This window comes from Centruroides sculpturatus, unplaced genomic scaffold, assembly GCF_000671375.1.
Source record: "Centruroides sculpturatus isolate CEXI.00-Female unplaced genomic scaffold, Cexi_2.0 scaffold1010, whole genome shotgun sequence".
NCBI lineage: Eukaryota > Metazoa > Arthropoda > Arachnida > Scorpiones > Buthidae > Centruroides > Centruroides sculpturatus.
This window is the reverse complement of record NW_019385312.1, coordinates 286,937-305,329: the sequence shown is the minus strand read 5'-3', so window position 1 is coordinate 305,329 and position 18,393 is coordinate 286,937. Positions and strand designations below refer to the sequence as shown.

General features: G+C 29.4%; 1 protein-coding gene across 1 annotated transcript in view; it reads right to left on the bottom strand.

Moving 5' to 3' along the window:
• The window catches only part of LOC111637497 (plexin domain-containing protein 2-like), a 41,323-nt gene that overhangs the window by 19,215 nt on the left and 3,715 nt on the right, over window positions 1-18,393 (bottom strand). Inside the window, exons 2-5 of the mRNA XM_023383004.1 lie at window positions 16,328-16,614; window positions 13,802-13,948; window positions 11,142-11,211; window positions 6,350-6,472 (exon numbers count right to left, since the gene is read on the bottom strand). Of these exons, the coding sequence (XP_023238772.1) occupies window positions 6,350-6,472; window positions 11,142-11,211; window positions 13,802-13,948; window positions 16,328-16,614 (627 nt within the window). The remainder of the gene's footprint in view (window positions 1-6,349; window positions 6,473-11,141; window positions 11,212-13,801; window positions 13,949-16,327; window positions 16,615-18,393) is intronic.

Here is an 18,393-nt window from a genome sequence, read left to right as displayed (position 1 = left end):
TACGATTCAAAATTTATAAAAACAGATTTAAGAATACTCATGGAACGTTACGCACACGCTGAAACGACTGTAAAGCATGTGTAATATCAAGTTTGCGTAACGGCTTATATTACACGTGCTTTACAGTCGTTTCAGCGCGTGCGTAACGTTCCGTGAGTATCGTTAAATCTGTTTTTATTAATTTTGAATTGTATACGTTCCGTTCCAAACGCGTTTGAATTCCTAATTAAAGTAGCCTGATGAAGACCTCGATGAGGTTAAAAACGTTTGCTAAGGTGTAAACACATACCACTGGAGCTGTAAAGGTTGTTTGAAGTGATGAATTGTAACTCCTCTAGTGTTGGAAGACGTTTATTTCTTATTTAACAATTTTCAGTCTGGTGGTAAGGTTTGACACAAAATGAACTATTTTAGATGTTGTAGTTATAGAAAGTCAAGCTTAGGCAGTTTGATGTTAAATCAGCATTCATAAGACAGGTCACTAAAATTTATATGAAGTAACCTGAAGATTTTAAAGATAATAATGGTCATGTTTGTGAATTATGAACGAATCTGTATGGATTACAACAACCTTCATAATGTTAAAATGAATATTTTTCAAGTTTCTTGAAGAATTTCAGAAATCTGACATACAAACGCATATTGTGTTTGTATGTCAGATTATTTAACAATAGAATTTATGATGATTTTGTATGTTGATGCTATTTTAATAATAGTTACAAGAGAAGAAGAAGCAAATAAATTTTTGCAACAGTTAATGTTCAGTAAGAAAGCCAATTACTATGTCTCTTATTAATTTCTTTGGAATTGACATAAAACATTTGGATAGTTTCAAATCAAGCACATTTTATATACAGAATATATGATAATTTTAACGCATTAAATGTAAAGCATATATCTACCCTAATTTCCATAGGGTGAAGTTCCAATAATTCTTAAAAATTAGTGAGTGGAATATCCTATCATGAAGCTACAAAAAATTCAATCTGTCTACAAGTAGTAACAAGACCTGATGTACTGTACCATTTGCTATAAATGAAGTGATGGCAATTCTTTTTCCAAAGGTGGGTCAAAATTGAACTCAAAATTTATCAACTCCAAGTTGTGAGCTAAATATTTAATTTGAATAATTATAAAATAACAAACAAATGCTTAAAATTTTACTTTATTTTATCTTTTTGTAGAGTTTATTGTTTTTTTTCATAAAGTTTAAAGAAAACAATAATGTGATGATAATGGAAACAAATATTTTGCCAAACAATCTGCCAACTTATCATGCTATAGTAAGGCTAATTTAATAATTAGATATAAAGTAATTTGACTAGAGGTAGATGGTTAATCTGCCCCACTTTATATCTAATTATTAAATTAGCCTTATAACAGCCTGCTAATTTAACAGATCATTTGTCATTACTTAAAAATTGGGGATGTGTGTGTGTGTGTGTGTGTGTGTGGATTTATTGTTTATACAAATATTTTGTTTAACGAGAAAAATCTGTTTATGATAATTTTCTATCCAAGGTTCATAATTAGTGGTCTTTGACTTTTTGCAACATCTTTAAGACTCCACTTTTACACTATGCATGCAAAGTTTTGAAACCTACCAAACGTTTTTTCATGTATTATTTTCTAATCATTTATAAATCATATCCCAATTAATGATAATTAACAAGATATAACTAACCAATATCAAACTAACAAAATATATTCTTAAATGAATTTCTGTCTTTTGTAAGTAACAATTACTCTTGCAATCTCCAAACCAGAAATAAATTTGAGAATGGATCACTTAGTTTTTATACTTTTAATTCTTTAAAATGCTAAAAAAATAAAAATATATAATATTGCATTCATTATATTCTATATTAAATTTAGCAGACCAGAAAAAGTTCATATTAAATAAATAATGAAAATACTTTCTGAATTGGAGAAATTCTGTTTACTTCTGATGGCAGAATTAAACAAACTTTATCTTTCATACTACAATGTTGGTACTACAATACTACCAAGAAATGAAAGAATCAACTTTGTTTCTGTTAAACACATCAGAATGTTGAGAAACATCTTAAATTTGAAATTATTCCGAAATATTTTCTCAAGAACTGGAAGCTAACAATTTCCATTCTCTTGTTGATAATACAGTGGTACCGCAGNTGGCTTTAATATTTAAAAATAAAAAACAAATTCTTTTCTTAAAAATATTGAAACTTATACTTTGAAATGATTCTTGTAGTAAATAGCATTTGTGTTTCTATTAAACTTTCATACTGAAAAGAAGAGATGATAATTTTCCTTATATTTCCTTCTTTGTCTAGTTATGACATAGAATAAAGTCAAATTGATTTGTCATTCATGACTTTTACTTACCTCACAAACATTTATGTTACATGTTTCTATTTTTATATATTAACCAAACTGTAAATAATGTAAATATAAGAACTGATATAAATTTAGGTTGATAGCAGATACTCAACTATTCAATGTCATTTTAACTTTTTTCTTCAATGAAATTTCAATAGAAACATTGAACATAAAAATGATAAAGTCTTGCTTAATATATCCGTATTTCAAATGAGTATCATTTCTTTTTCTTTGCAGTTTTATTCAGAGTTAATTTCATAGATAGATAATATGTCAACTTTAGTAGAAGTTTTTCCAATAATTAACCAGATTGATTATCTTCAAACTAATGTATAATTGTAAAATTTCATTAGATGGCAATTATGTTTAAAAGTAATGAAGATAAAGTCTGTTTAAAAAGGAACCACTATTTATTCACTTTCAATGCTCTGGAATACAAACTTTTGACGACCGACATTTCTTCGTAGGCTACTTGGGCCATCAAAATTAAAACTTCCTTTAAAAACACAGAAAAAGATATCCAATTAAAACCACAAGTTTAAAAGTTGAAACTGTTTTTAAGGGAAGTTTTAATTTTGACGGCCAAGTAGCCTACAAAAAAAAATGTCAGTCGTCAAAAGTTTGTATTCTGTAACATTGAAAGTGAATAAATGATGGTTCCTTTTTAAACCGACTTTATCTTAAATTATTTAGATTAAAAATAATATTGAACAAAGCTTATTAATATATTTACAATAATAAAGGCTGAATTATCTGGCTAAGTTAATAATTAGATACAAGGTAATTTGTCTAGAGGTAGTCGATTAAGCCACCATTTTTTGATAATTTTAATCATTACATCCATAGTGTAATTATTAATTATCAGTGATATCTGGCTAAGTGCCAGGGAAGTGGGCCATGGGCCTTAAAGTCATACCCACTCTGTGCTGTAAGTGACTTTGTATGGTTGTATTATTAATAATTCTGGAAGAAAAAATTTGACAGAGGTCTGGCTGGATAGCATTACTGACAATGCATCTGTATAATAAGTGGAAGTTGCAGTTTCAAGTCCTGCTTTGAATCAATTCTTTTATTCCAAAAATTCTAAATTAAAATCAATTTATTAAAATTATCATGAAATGCGGCTTAACTGCCTGCCTCTAGACAAATTAATTCATATCTAATTATTAACTTAACCTAATCATAGTGTGATAATTTGGCAGATTGTCTGGCTTTAATCAAAAATCAGGTTTGCTGAGTTGTTATTAATATGTACAGGGTGTCCAAGAAAGATCTACATTATAAAATTTTGTTAAAAAACAAAGCAGTCTATCAAAATATGGTTTGAAGTAAAAGAATGATTAACTCAAAAAGTTTATTACAAAAGCTGAAATTGTTTTTGTACATTCAGTGAATCTCAATACGTACTCTTTTAGTTGCATGAAGAATGTCCAATCAATAACTGACCGATATGTTTCAAAATAGGATAGTGACCCCCTCTCACTATGAAGTTTTCTTACATAATTTGTTTGATACAATGTTTCCTGGATGACAGATTGGCTGTGGGGACCAACACCCTGGCCCCTAGGTCATCCAACATAACCCCAATGAATTTCTTTTTCTGGGGTTAAGTGAAAGACATTGTGTATTGTTTGTAATGTTACTGTTTTGAAAGAAAAAATAACACTTTCAATCACCAATATTATAGAAAAATGTTAACCACTTATTTGGGGACTATGCTGCATTTAAACAACACTTGACAACAAATCACTTATTGATTGGGTATTCTTTGTGCAACTAAAGAAACATGAATTGAGATTCACTGAATGTAGAAAAAACAATTTTGGCTTCTGTGTTAATTTTTGTAATAAAATAACTTTTTGTGCAGATCTCTCTTTTACTGCAAATTGTATTTTGATAGACTATTTCATTTTTTAAATAAAATTTTATAATATAAATCTTTCTCAGACATCCTGATTATTTAGATTAATAATACAGTATCCGTACATGCAATCCCATCTGTGATTCCCTGACTTTCCTCGATCAATTGTCACATTATTCCCTGACTTATTAACGTCTCCGCATTTTCCCTTTCCATTATGTAATATTTTACCAGGTCTATTTAAGCCCATTTTGTACCCAATTATATATATTTTTTTAATTAAAAAAACCACTTTATTCACTTACAAACAACTTGGCATAAAATCGATTATGTAATTAGCTACATAATTTTTATGTCTCTCAAAAAATTTCATATTTTAATTTAAAATTAATTTGTAAATTTTATTAAATAAGAAAAAGACTCATGTTGCAGCATAAAATCAAATTTTCTTAAAGCAAGAAGGAAGTAAATTCAAAATAATTTATACAGAAGAAATTGTGCACTTCATGTAAGGGCGAAATCACTTATTGTGTGCTATTTTTGGCGCATCACAAACTCATTCAAGGTCATTACATTTCTTCCCGTATCTCCTGGAAATTTATAGTGTGAGTAGCTGAGTTTTGGCAAGAAAGTGGGTCATTGTTGATGGTTTTTGAAAATCTGATTTTAACTCTATGGCAATATTTTGGTATACTTCCGAAAAATGTTCCTCAGCCATCTGAAGATGGAAATTTGCAGTTAGAGAGAAGACATATCACAAGTAATAATCCTGCCAATTTTGATGGATTGATAATCTCCACATACTGTATATGGCCAGCAGCAAAGAATACAAATAAAAATACATAAGTTAGTGAGATTCACCATGCGGTTCAAAATGTCCTGTACACAATATCATTAATTCAACTGACAGTTCTTTACCTCCCCCACAACATCGACTGACTGCAATGAGTTAACCAAATGTCACACAGGTTGAAAAAACTGTGAGGGTTGTGTATGGGACACAATTGCATTTGCTTAAGGTGTGAATCCATCTGTGTGTATTACCAGATGAAGGATAACATGTAAATGAATAAAGTCTTGGTGGTTATCACATTTCAAGTCAATATATATCAGTTCAAGCAGTGGTACACTTGAAATATTAACACTGGAATTGATGCACTTTGTTTTCTTATGCTCTCTATACAATCTGCATTAGTCATTTTGGTTTTTCTAATTCCTTTTAAATTTTTCTTTCCAATGATATATGTTTCTTACATTGTCTACGTAAGAATCATCATAGAGAATTTGAAACAAAGAGCGCGTGAACTGCCATACTGATATTCTAATTTTTCATTCCATCTAGCAATGAATACAAAAGGATCATGAGTTACATTACATTACATTTCTGTTCATATTTCCTTTGCAATTTCTTCGATATTATGAAAATTTTCTTCAACTTGCATTTATCAGCTTGTAACTTTACAAATTCTATTTTATTGGTTATTATTGCTAAATAATATTGTAGATCCTGTCATTCTGTACAAATCAACACTAACACCAAAACTAATGTCCTAGCTCTTCATGATCCAAAGTTTCACTGTCCAAACCGCACACTGTGTTGTCATTTTCAGTGTTCACGTGCAACCTCTACATCACTCTTTGTACACCCCCATTACCCACCATTTTAAATATGGACATTAACTTTCTATCCAACAAAATTTAAATTGTTAGATTATCATTTATAGTTTACAAGATATAATTGCAACAAATCTAGCCATTTGTTTGTTATTCCAGTTTTCATAGAATGCCCTATACCAAACTGAATTTAAAGACGAGCTCAAATCAAAAAGGAGTGAGAGCATCAGGTAGATTCCATAGTATTTGCAGATTCCCTGACTTTTTCTGCTAAAAATCTTATTCCCTGCCTTTCCAGGTTTCTTAATAAGAATAAATGTCTATTATTATCTTATTAAAAAGGTTAAGATATATTTTGGTTCACGTTAAATGCATTTCTAAATGACAGAAATCGAAACTTTTTGTCATTTTTCTTCTAAAAAGTATGAGAAAAAACTTCATTTTAAACGTGATTCAAAGAGGAAAAAATAAGATTAAATCTAGTTCAATAAAATAAAAAAATTTGATATTTACCATTATCAAAATATCTGACCACAGATTCATTTTTTAAACTCGTATCAAAATTTGCCATTAGTGGTGCAACATATTGCGTAGCTGCCAGCCAACTATGTACATACTCCTCCATGTATAGAAAACCTAGAATTTATAATTATGAATACTTTAATAAAAAGTTAATTTAATAGTATTTAAATTATTAAATTTTACAAATATAATCACTAATATAAACTTTTCAAATTCAGGATAATATATTCTTTTACTGTAACGACTAATTTATGTATTTGATGATAAACTTCTCAGTATAATATTTTTAAAACTAGAAATATACTTAATTGTATAAATAAAAAATAAAAAAATACAATGTTTAACAAAAGGTAAAAGGTGTATTTTTTATATTTATTTATACAATTAAATGTAATCCCATTGGCCATGGTTTTTACTGATTTTTTTTTACTTAGAAAAATACTCTATTAGATTAAATTGATAATGTAATTAATAAATAGATTTATGCTTTGAAATCTTTACCGAAATCAAAATCCAATTTGTTTTAATTATCAGCTCAAAGAAACTCAAGATGAATTAATAAAAACTTAAATGTTACATACAATGAAAATAATACCACCTTTATCTCATAATCCAACAATAAATATCTTTATAGAACTAACAAGTTACTTTATAATTCTTTTACATTGTTGTATTTACATCATCAATGAAAAAACATTACTAACATGTTAAAATTTATAGAAAATATGTATATATAATTTTATTTTGTTTTATTGGAGATTCTTGTATCACAATCAATACATCACACACTTTGTCCCAACAGCGACAACAAGCTAATGTGTTAGATTTTTGTCAGAGAAAAATTACAAATAATCGAGGCCATAGAAATATATAAAGCTAAATAAAATGAGGTTGTATCAACAATGATAACATCTCCTTAGCCCAAACTTGGAAATACTGGTTATATTCTGTAATTCGTATGCTCGCTCACTAATTCCTGCAATGTTTTCAATAATTTAGTCTTTATTTTTTAGTTATATTTCACATTTAATTTTACAGATTACAAATAACAAATAATCTAGATTATGTCAATTAAGTAAGTGCATGAAAACACATCATATTTTATTGTATTATTTTTAATATTTATTTTTATTTTAGTATTAATTTCTACTTTTTTTTACTATTTGAATTCATTCATGTTGGTTAATTTAATATTTAAATTTTTCAAATCAAATTCACAAATGTATAGAAAGTTTCTGTTTTTCAAACGTTTGATAGATGAAATGGCTTTTTACTTGAAGAAGTCCTTTAAATGCGACTGAAAATATTTGTAATTCTGAATAAATGTTGCTGGATTAAGTAAGAAAAGTACTTTTTGTGTGTGTCAATGTTTATTGAAAAGTTCCAGTTCATTAATTAACTAACAGATTTCTTAACAATTTTCAATTCAGCACTTCAAACAACCTTTACAGCTCCAGTGGTATATGTTTACACCTTAGCAAACGTTTTCAACCTCATCGAGGTCTTCATCAGGCTACTTTAATTAGGAATTCGAACGCGTTTGGAACAGAACGTATACGATTCAAAATTTATAAAAACAGATTTAAGAATACTCATGGAACGTTACGCACACGCTGAAACGACTGTAAAGCATGTGTAATATCAAGTTTGCGTAACGGCTTATATTACACGTGCTTTACAGTCGTTTCAGCGCGTGCGTAACGTTCCGTGAGTATCGTTAAATCTGTTTTTATTAATTTTGAATTGTATACGTTCCGTTCCAAACGCGTTTGAATTCCTAATTAAAGTAGCCTGATGAAGACCTCGATGAGGTTAAAAACGTTTGCTAAGGTGTAAACACATACCACTGGAGCTGTAAAGGTTGTTTGAAGTGATGAATTGTAACTCCTCTAGTGTTGGAAGACGTTTATTTCTTATTTAACAATTTTCAGTCTGGTGGTAAGGTTTGACACAAAATGAACTATTTTAGATGTTGTAGTTATAGAAAGTCAAGCTTAGGCAGTTTGATGTTAAATCAGCATTCATAAGACAGGTCACTAAAATTTATATGAAGTAACCTGAAGATTTTAAAGATAATAATGGTCATGTTTGTGAATTATGAACGAATCTGTATGGATTACAACAACCTTCATAATGTTAAAATGAATATTTTTCAAGTTTCTTGAAGAATTTCAGAAATCTGACATACAAACGCATATTGTGTTTGTATGTCAGATTATTTAACAATAGAATTTATGATGATTTTGTATGTTGATGCTATTTTAATAATAGTTACAAGAGAAGAAGAAGCAAATAAATTTTTGCAACAGTTAATGTTCAGTAAGAAAGCCAATTACTATGTCTCTTATTAATTTCTTTGGAATTGACATAAAACATTTGGATAGTTTCAAATCAAGCACATTTTATATACAGAATATATGATAATTTTAACGCATTAAATGTAAAGCATATATCTACCCTAATTTCCATAGGGTGAAGTTCCAATAATTCTTAAAAATTAGTGAGTGGAATATCCTATCATGAAGCTACAAAAAATTCAATCTGTCTACAAGTAGTAACAAGACCTGATGTACTGTACCATTTGCTATAAATGAAGTGATGGCAATTCTTTTTCCAAAGGTGGGTCAAAATTGAACTCAAAATTTATCAACTCCAAGTTGTGAGCTAAATATTTAATTTGAATAATTATAAAATAACAAACAAATGCTTAAAATTTTACTTTATTTTATCTTTTTGTAGAGTTTATTGTTTTTTTTCATAAAGTTTAAAGAAAACAATAATGTGATGATAATGGAAACAAATATTTTGCCAAACAATCTGCCAACTTATCATGCTATAGTAAGGCTAATTTAATAATTAGATATAAAGTAATTTGACTAGAGGTAGATGGTTAATCTGCCCCACTTTATATCTAATTATTAAATTAGCCTTATAACAGCCTGCTAATTTAACAGATCATTTGTCATTACTTAAAAATTGGGGATGTGTGTGTGTGTGTGTGTGTGTGTGGATTTATTGTTTATACAAATATTTTGTTTAACGAGAAAAATCTGTTTATGATAATTTTCTATCCAAGGTTCATAATTAGTGGTCTTTGACTTTTTGCAACATCTTTAAGACTCCACTTTTACACTATGCATGCAAAGTTTTGAAACCTACCAAACGTTTTTTCATGTATTATTTTCTAATCATTTATAAATCATATCCCAATTAATGATAATTAACAAGATATAACTAACCAATATCAAACTAACAAAATATATTCTTAAATGAATTTCTGTCTTTTGTAAGTAACAATTACTCTTGCAATCTCCAAACCAGAAATAAATTTGAGAATGGATCACTTAGTTTTTATACTTTTAATTCTTTAAAATGCTAAAAAAATAAAAATATATAATATTGCATTCATTATATTCTATATTAAATTTAGCAGACCAGAAAAAGTTCATATTAAATAAATAATGAAAATACTTTCTGAATTGAAGAAATTCTGTTTACTTCTGATGGCAGAATTAAACAAACTTTATCTTTCATACTACAATGTTGGTACTACAATACTACCAAGAAATGAAAGAATCAACTTTGTTTCTGTTAAACACATCAGAATGTTGAGAAACATCTTAAATTTGAAATTATTCCGAAATATTTTCTCAAGAACTGGAAGCTAACAATTTCCATTCTCTTGTTGATAATACAGTGGTACCTCAGGATACGAAATTAATCCGTTCCGACACTCAGATCGTATCATGAAAATGTCGTAAGGTGGATCATTTTTCCCCATATGATTACATGTAAAACCAAATAATTTGTTCCAACATGAAAAACACTCAAATTAAAGCTAAAGTAATACATTAAAAAATAATAATAATAACTATAGTAAGGAAAATACTAAAAAATGCGTTTTGTAGTTGTAAATGTATAAATAACCATAATAGAATAATAATTGATTAAAAAAAATGTAGTTTTATTTGCACTTTACCTTTGAGGATAGACGACGGTGGAGGTGTAAACTGGTGGCGGAAGAGAGGGAGAAGGGAAATGATACTAAAACTTAACTTACATAACATAATGTAACAATAACTTAAAAATAACTTAGAAAAGATTTTAAAAAATTAGTGTTGTTTTATTTTTTAATTATTTTTTTAATTTTTATTCACTGCTTTTTGCTTTCTTTCCTTCACTTCCACCAGCACTTTCACTGGATAGAGGTCGCTTGGTAAAATATCTATCCAAAGAGGTTTGGCTTTGCCTACTTTTTAAAATGTTTCTAAAATGACTTAGGCAAATGTCATTACTCCGAGCAGCAATACAGCCAGCGTGAACCTTTTCGGGATGTTTCTTTTCAATAAAATCAGTCACTTTCTGATAATACCTCAAGATTTCCTTTATCGAGCGAGATCCTTCCATGACGAAGCAAACGCGCCGACTGAGACCAACAAACAGAAGTGAATAAAAAATGGCGCTGCAAACTAATCTAACGTCATATAGTGAGTTTTTGTTCGTATCGTGGAGCAAAAATATGTTCGAATTTCATGTCGTATCCTGACAATTTCGTATGCTGGGGCGTTCGTATCCTGAGGTACTACTGTATCTTAGAATAAAAATATCATCATTCCATGTAATTGATGTCAAATAATACTTACTGTCTTTCAGAATAGAGGGAATGCTATTTGGTACTTATCCTTTGACAAGAAACAAAGTTGAGCCTTTGATAAATCAAGAGTGTAAAGCTAATATTTATAAACTGAATAAAAAAATTTATAAAAGAAATCAAAACATTTACCTCCAGTTGCAATGGTGATATTTCTTAAAAGATGTCCGTAAAAAGGAAAATCAAATGATAATTGAACAGTCTGAAAATAAAAATTGAATTATTGTAAAATAAACTAGGACATCGTGTGACTTTGTCATATTGCAATAGAATTGAAGCAGAGATGGAAAGAAAGAAGTGAACCTTGAACTTGTTAAGTACAGAAGAGGTGTTCCTTGTACATTACCTGATGGTCACAAACAGGCAAACTTTGTACTTGTTGCCTGTTTGTGACCATCCTCATATCTGTTGGCCATGGTGCGAGAGGATACCCTCATACTTGCTGACGTGGAGAAGTGATCCAGAACAAAGCAATCTCCATCAATTACTTTGTTCTTGTGTTTTGCTTGTTTTTCTGCATCTATTTTCTGTTAGGTATATGTAATACTGTTTTTCTTTTCAATTCCTACATTCCTATAGGCATGCTCAGTCACATCAGAGAGTACATTCATTGTCACTTTATTCCCTTTGTACATTAAAAAATGAAGTTACGGACCCCTATTTTTTACATTTAAATGGACCCTTATTACATTTTTGAATTCCTCATCAGAATTAATGAAATATGGCAAATTTTTATCAAAATTGGCCTATCAAATTTTGAAAACGAATTCAATTCTATAAGCTGATAGAAGACATGCTAGTTACCGTAGAACAGTGGACAACAAAGTCACAAAATTCATGCAATATTGCCTTGTCACACGAATTCATACTAAGATCTTGTATCTCAAAAATGAAGTCATGGACCCCCATTTTTTACTAATTTTTGGATTCCTCATCACAATTAATGGAAAATGGCAAAGTTTAATCAAGATCGATCAATCAAATTTTGAAGATGAACACAATTCTGTAAGCACATTGAATAGGCTTAGCTAATGCTCTGCCTCAATAAAAACTTCACTGAGAAATCATTACTGTTTGGATATTTTGAATACAATATGATCACAATTTACACATAGTTTCATTCTCAAAGCACATGTAAATATTCATGTAAATTAAGACTTATTATTCCATAGAACTATATTAAATTTCATAAGGGACATCCCATTAATATGTAAATAGTCACTAATGCAAAATTTTTTAACTTATTTTATACAGATGAACTAAAATTAAGAGATTTTTCCCCATAATTAACATTAATAAGATAAAGTTAAATGAAATTTACATAAACCACATAAGAAAAAATTCTGTTAAAAAGTACTGACTGAACTCTACCAAGGATGGGCAACTCTTGGCACATGTACCAAATGTGACAGGCCAATGACTTTTTCTGGCATGCAACTGATGGCTCACCTTAATTAACATGTTGACAGCCATCTGATGTGCCGGCGGTCATAGTAATTAGGGCTGTTCAGAGCCATATGACTGTAGGTGGTCGGAGCCAACTTTATAGATGTGTGTGAGAGACCACCACTATGATGTAAAACAACATCTTACAAAGCCAGGATAATTTAACCTTGAGTAAAACTATGATACATTGGTTATAATGATGTTGGGCTATTGTATGGCTCTGCACGGCCCTAACCAGCACAACCGCTGGCACGTCAGATAGTGGTCAATGTGTTAAAAAATAAACAACAATTTTATTGAGGAAAGTGATACTAAATAAAAATGCAATAAAGAAACAAGTTCTATCAACTGTTTCAGTAATAACAAGTAATAAGAAAATGAAATAAATATCCTATTTTCAAGACATCTATCTCTGTGAAATACTTATTTACAAGCAGAGTTAACAATTTAGCAGATTTTCTGCTAAATCTAGCTTTCCCATATCAAATATTTGAGAGTATATTTCTTAGCTAGCAGATCAAATAATAATATACTAGCTAGTAGATCAAATAATAATATACTCTCAAATATTTTGATTGGTAATGAGAAAATTTTGGCATGCACACTTGAAAAAATTACCAACTCCTGAACTACACCTTACAAATAACTTTCAATATCGATCTTGAGTGTGCTTGAATTGCTTGTTACTTATTCAAGTGAAATAACTCTTTCTATGAAAACAATACCCCAATATTGGTTAATATTTATCCAAGATCTACTACGTCACAAAACCAATGAACCAGCATAAAAGAACTACTCACTTTGAGAAGTGAATGCTTTAGTCCATTTTTAAAAGGATATCCTAAGGCTTGTGATCTAAAATTTGAATCACATGCTTTTTTTATGGATCGTAACTTTGTGTAGTTATTAATTATTAGAGGATAACTGATAGACACTGATTGGTAAAATGTTTTTATGTAGCAACTTGTGTGGAATGTGCTTCTGTTTAGAATCTATAAAAATCCTGTATAAGGATATTTTAATAGATACTAAACTGAAGAATTCTGTAAAACCTTTAATAAAAAGACTATGCTTATTAAATTTCTGATTAAAAATGTTTTAATACATCTTTCTATAGAAAACAGAAAATTAGAATATTAATAATAGAAACAGCATGCTTTAATAGTTTAGAATTTATACAGGAATTTATAATACATATAATATTCTTAACAAATATGTATTTATTACAAACAACATTGAGGCCTACACATTGATAGATTAACTTCAATTATATAAATTTGTAATTTTTAATTATTCTACAAACAAAATTAAACATTACATTACTACAAATAAAGAAAATTACATACCGATGCTTTCCTATATGAGTCGGAGAGTAACTTGTTTACAGTAATATTTTGTTCCGGTAATTTCTGAAAATCGACCAGGAAAGGTAAGGCCTGTTCCGCAGACTTATAAAATGTTGAATTGTAGTATATGTGATAATGTTCTTCAGGCTACAAAAAGAGAAATACTTTAACATTAATTTTAGAATAATGACTCTTTTTAAACATTTAAGATTAAATCTGAATCACAATGAATTGCAGAGAATTTTATATTATAATTATGGAAGAAATAAATATAAAAAACAACATTGTAACTGGTCAATATTTAACAAATAAGCAAAAAATCTCATACTGTACTATATTTATTGTCAGGTTTGTGATTAATTTATTCATTATTTATAGAAAAAAATTACTTCTTCAACAAAAAATATAAAATTTTTATCATTATTAAAAATGTTTTTACAGGTAATTATTAATGCCTAAACCTACATCAGTTCAACATATTCTTTTATAATAAATCAACCTTTGACTTAAGTGGACTATTCCACACAAGCGAAAGATAAATGTTTACATCTCATACTCAAGGAAGGGTGATAACATACCCAATAGGATATGTACAGTACCTGACTGAGATTTCGTTATAAAATGTATCAAAAATGATACATTTTATAAAAAGATGATTATATGCCTTTAAAGCAAATGGCACCATCCATCATTTCGCAAGAAAATTTTATTTAGATATAACCAGTCTAAATTAATAAGTTCTGGAAGTGAAGATCAAAGGTCCGGAGGTTAACTGGCAATGCAACTGCATGTACGTGGGCGTTGCAGGTTCAAGTCCCTCTTTCGGCCAATTCTTTTCTTCCAGAACCTTCTAAGAGATGGTCCTAATTTCTGCCTGTACTTATACTGTTTGAGTTATCTGTTATAATATGTCATTTTTCCCCGAAAAAAGCATTTGTGTAAACAAAAGTGAACCCTCTGTAGCCTGGGTGATAATTGGTAAAGAATAGGAGGGCGAGAAGAGTGATCTATGGATTTAATAGTTAGTCACATGCATTTTTATAAACACATTTATATCTAATAGAAAGTTTAATAGAATCTTGAAGAGGTTTAAAAAACAGCAGAGAAAAGTTTTCAGATGGTGAGTACCACTGCATCCTGCCACCTTATCTCCCCTAAAATACACACAGTTGTATTGACCAAGTGCAATCTCTCATCACATCAACTATAAATGCTGATATAAATTAAACCAAAATTTTGAGATGAAAATCTTGAAATCAAATTATATGCTAAGTTAACTTCTACACCCATTGTATGATAATTTAGTTGCAATAATAGTTTTTTTACATCTAGTTCAACATAAGGATGTATTTACATTAAAGTAATTTTTTAAATATAATTATATTCTAATTTATTTTTTAACATGTTAATCACCATCCAACGCGCTGGCGGTCATACCAATCAGGCCCGCACACAGCCATATGACCGCTGGCGGTTGGAGCCAACTTTATAAATGTGTGCGAGAGGCCACCGCTAAGATGTAAAAGAACATCTTATGAAGCCAGGATAATTTAATCTTGAGTGAAACTATATCGGTTATAGTGACGTCGGGCAGTCGAATGACTCTGTATGGCCCTAACCAGCCTTAAATTTTGTAATTTTAAGGATTATGAAATCTTGAAAATGGAGTAAAGATCCGAAAGCAGTTAGTTCATATGATGAACTGTAAAAAAATGAATTGTTTAAGTGTGTATCTCTGAATAAAGCAGTGTTGTTTGACAGTTGTTTATTGAGAGTCAAAGTGCAGTGATTGAATTTTAGTAAAAATAGTTATTAACGGCTATTAACTTAAAAATATATTCATANATGATAAATCATATTTATTTTTACACTTAATTTACATAATTGGAACAGTTCACAATCATAATCATAAACACATTCACTCATAAACACAATCAAATTAAGGACATGATCAATGAGTACGGAGGTAAATTTCTCAGTATTTCAGAAAGATTTCTCTGTAGCTATTTCCCTTTTAAGGCTAAGTACTGTATTATACGCATGAGGTAAACACATGTTAGCAAAGACAATACACAACCTGAGCTTGTGCATGTATGCCACTGTACTAAGCTATTGTCTTATTTGTTAACGCATACTCAAATCGAAAGTTATATAAAATATCAAATTTACAAATTTATTCAAATATTAGTTTAATTAAAAACTATCAACTTTTTGATACCTTCACATAAGCATGTCTTCACTTTGAATTTATATTTTAAATTTATTTTAAAACATGTCAAATGATTAACCTTGTAATTTGTATCTCGCAATATTCACGTTTTACGCTCGAAGATCAGCGATTAACATCTGAGGACGAGGAGAAACTCCCCTAAAAACATTTAGTGCGGTTTTATCTTTCAAGTTGGCTACTCTTCTAATAAATTTGGTTATAATTTAAGTTATAAAATATATATAAAACCAATATATCAATACTATTTAATTTCCTGTAAATTTTTAATAACACCGAGCTGAATTTGCGTCACTTACGGTTGTCGAAGTGTTGGGAGGAAACGTGGGTCCGAGGATGGGTTCGCCGTCGTCGGGAATGGTCCAAGCTTTTGAGGAAACATCTGGCTTACCATTGCTATTAGTCAAATGTATTATGCTTTTCTTGGGATGTTTCTTTTCGTCAACAGTTGTCGCTTTTTTAGGATAGGCATTATCCGCAGATCTCTTAATAATTGTATAAGATACTTCATTTATTTTAGAATTAGCAATTTCCGAATTTTCCACATTACCGTAATAATGAAATTCAATTTCTGTATATTTATTATCTGAAAAATTAAAATTTACAGTAAATATTGTATATTATAAATTAAAAAAAAACTGATTATTATTTAGAAATAATTTAAGTATTGGCAATAATTTAAGTATTAAGTTTGGACTTTTTAATTTCAAATAGAGCTTTCATCAGATCCCTGTTTTAAATTATTACTTTAAAATAATTTGANACTTACGGTTGTCGAAGTGTTGGGAGGAAATGTGGGTCCGAGGATGGGTTCGCCGTCGTCGGGACTGGTCCAAGCTTTTGAGGAAACATCTGGCTTACCATTGCTATTAGTCAAATGTATTATGCTTTTCTTGGGATGTTTCTTTTCGTCAACAGTTGTCGCTTTTTTAGGATAGGCATTATCCGCAGATCTCTTAATAATTGTATAAGATACTTCATTTATTTTAGAATTAGCAATTTCTGAATTTTCCACATTACCGTAATAATGAAATTCAATTTCTGTATATTTATTATCTGAAAAATTAAAATTTACAGTAAATATTGTATATTATAAATTTAAAAAAAACTGATTATTATTTAGAAATGTTATTTTTATACAACATTTATCTTTCTGTTGGCAATAATTTAAGTATTAAGTTTGGACTTTTTAATTTCAAATAGAGCTTTCATCAGATCCCTGTTTTAAATTATTACTTTAAAATAATTTGAATGCAAGCTCATATTTGACAATTTTATTACTTTCCTGGCTGTTATATATTGATATTTAACAGTGGGAAAGTATGGCAATCAATCAAAATGACCCCTCCGCAAGATTTTTAGTTTTGGACTCTGAGACTGCAAAACAAGTTGGGGATTTTTCTGTACGTATGGATATTAGTATGTGGGAGAGGGCACAATTTTATTCACCCAGTTTGAACCTTGCTCTTTACTTTTTGTCAAAAATTTCTGAAATTTTGCAGGGAGGTTTGGGTATTGAGGATTGAGGCTATTAAATTTTGGTTATTAAAAGTCAACAAGACGGGGAGATAGAAGTTGGTCATGTGTTATATCTTGAGTGAGATTGGATTTAATGAAGATTTTACTTGTTATTAGCATTTATATTTCTTTTTTAATAAAACTTGTCTCTACCTTCAAAATTAAGCTTTTTGCCATTTTATAATAATAAGTACAGTAGAGCTTCGATTATCTGAACGTCAACCAACCGAAATATCGGTTAACCGAAAGCGTTCCTGTCAGACTGTGTCGTGCTGAATCGAATGTTTTTCATACTAGATTAACTTCAAAAGTATAATGTTTTTGTTTTTATATATTTGTTTGTACAAAATTAAAAAATAATTTTTAACAATACAGTAGCCATGATTATTATTATAAAAATTTTCGTTATGCTTAACATCAATGAAAATTCAACACGAAGCGACACGCAACGAAGAAAAATTTAAACATGGTCTATATTAATATACTATTATTGGGATATACTAATATACCATATTAATAATGTATTTTTTCGTACATAATCGGTTATCCGAACAACCCCAGTCCCCAATTGATTCAGATAATCGACGCTATACTGTATAAACAAGTACTTTAATTTTAGTGGATAACCTATATCCCCTTTCGAAGGGGATAGGTTATGCTGAATTTAAATTCCAATCAGAATTTAATGTTGATTCACACTGTGACTGGTCAGTGGCAGGCAACCAATCTACTAGACCAACAGTTATCTATTCATATGATTGGGGAAAATGACACCAAGTATTTAACATAATTTATTAAAATAGGTCAGAGTTAAGATTTAATTTTCTAATACATATTAATAATTAAA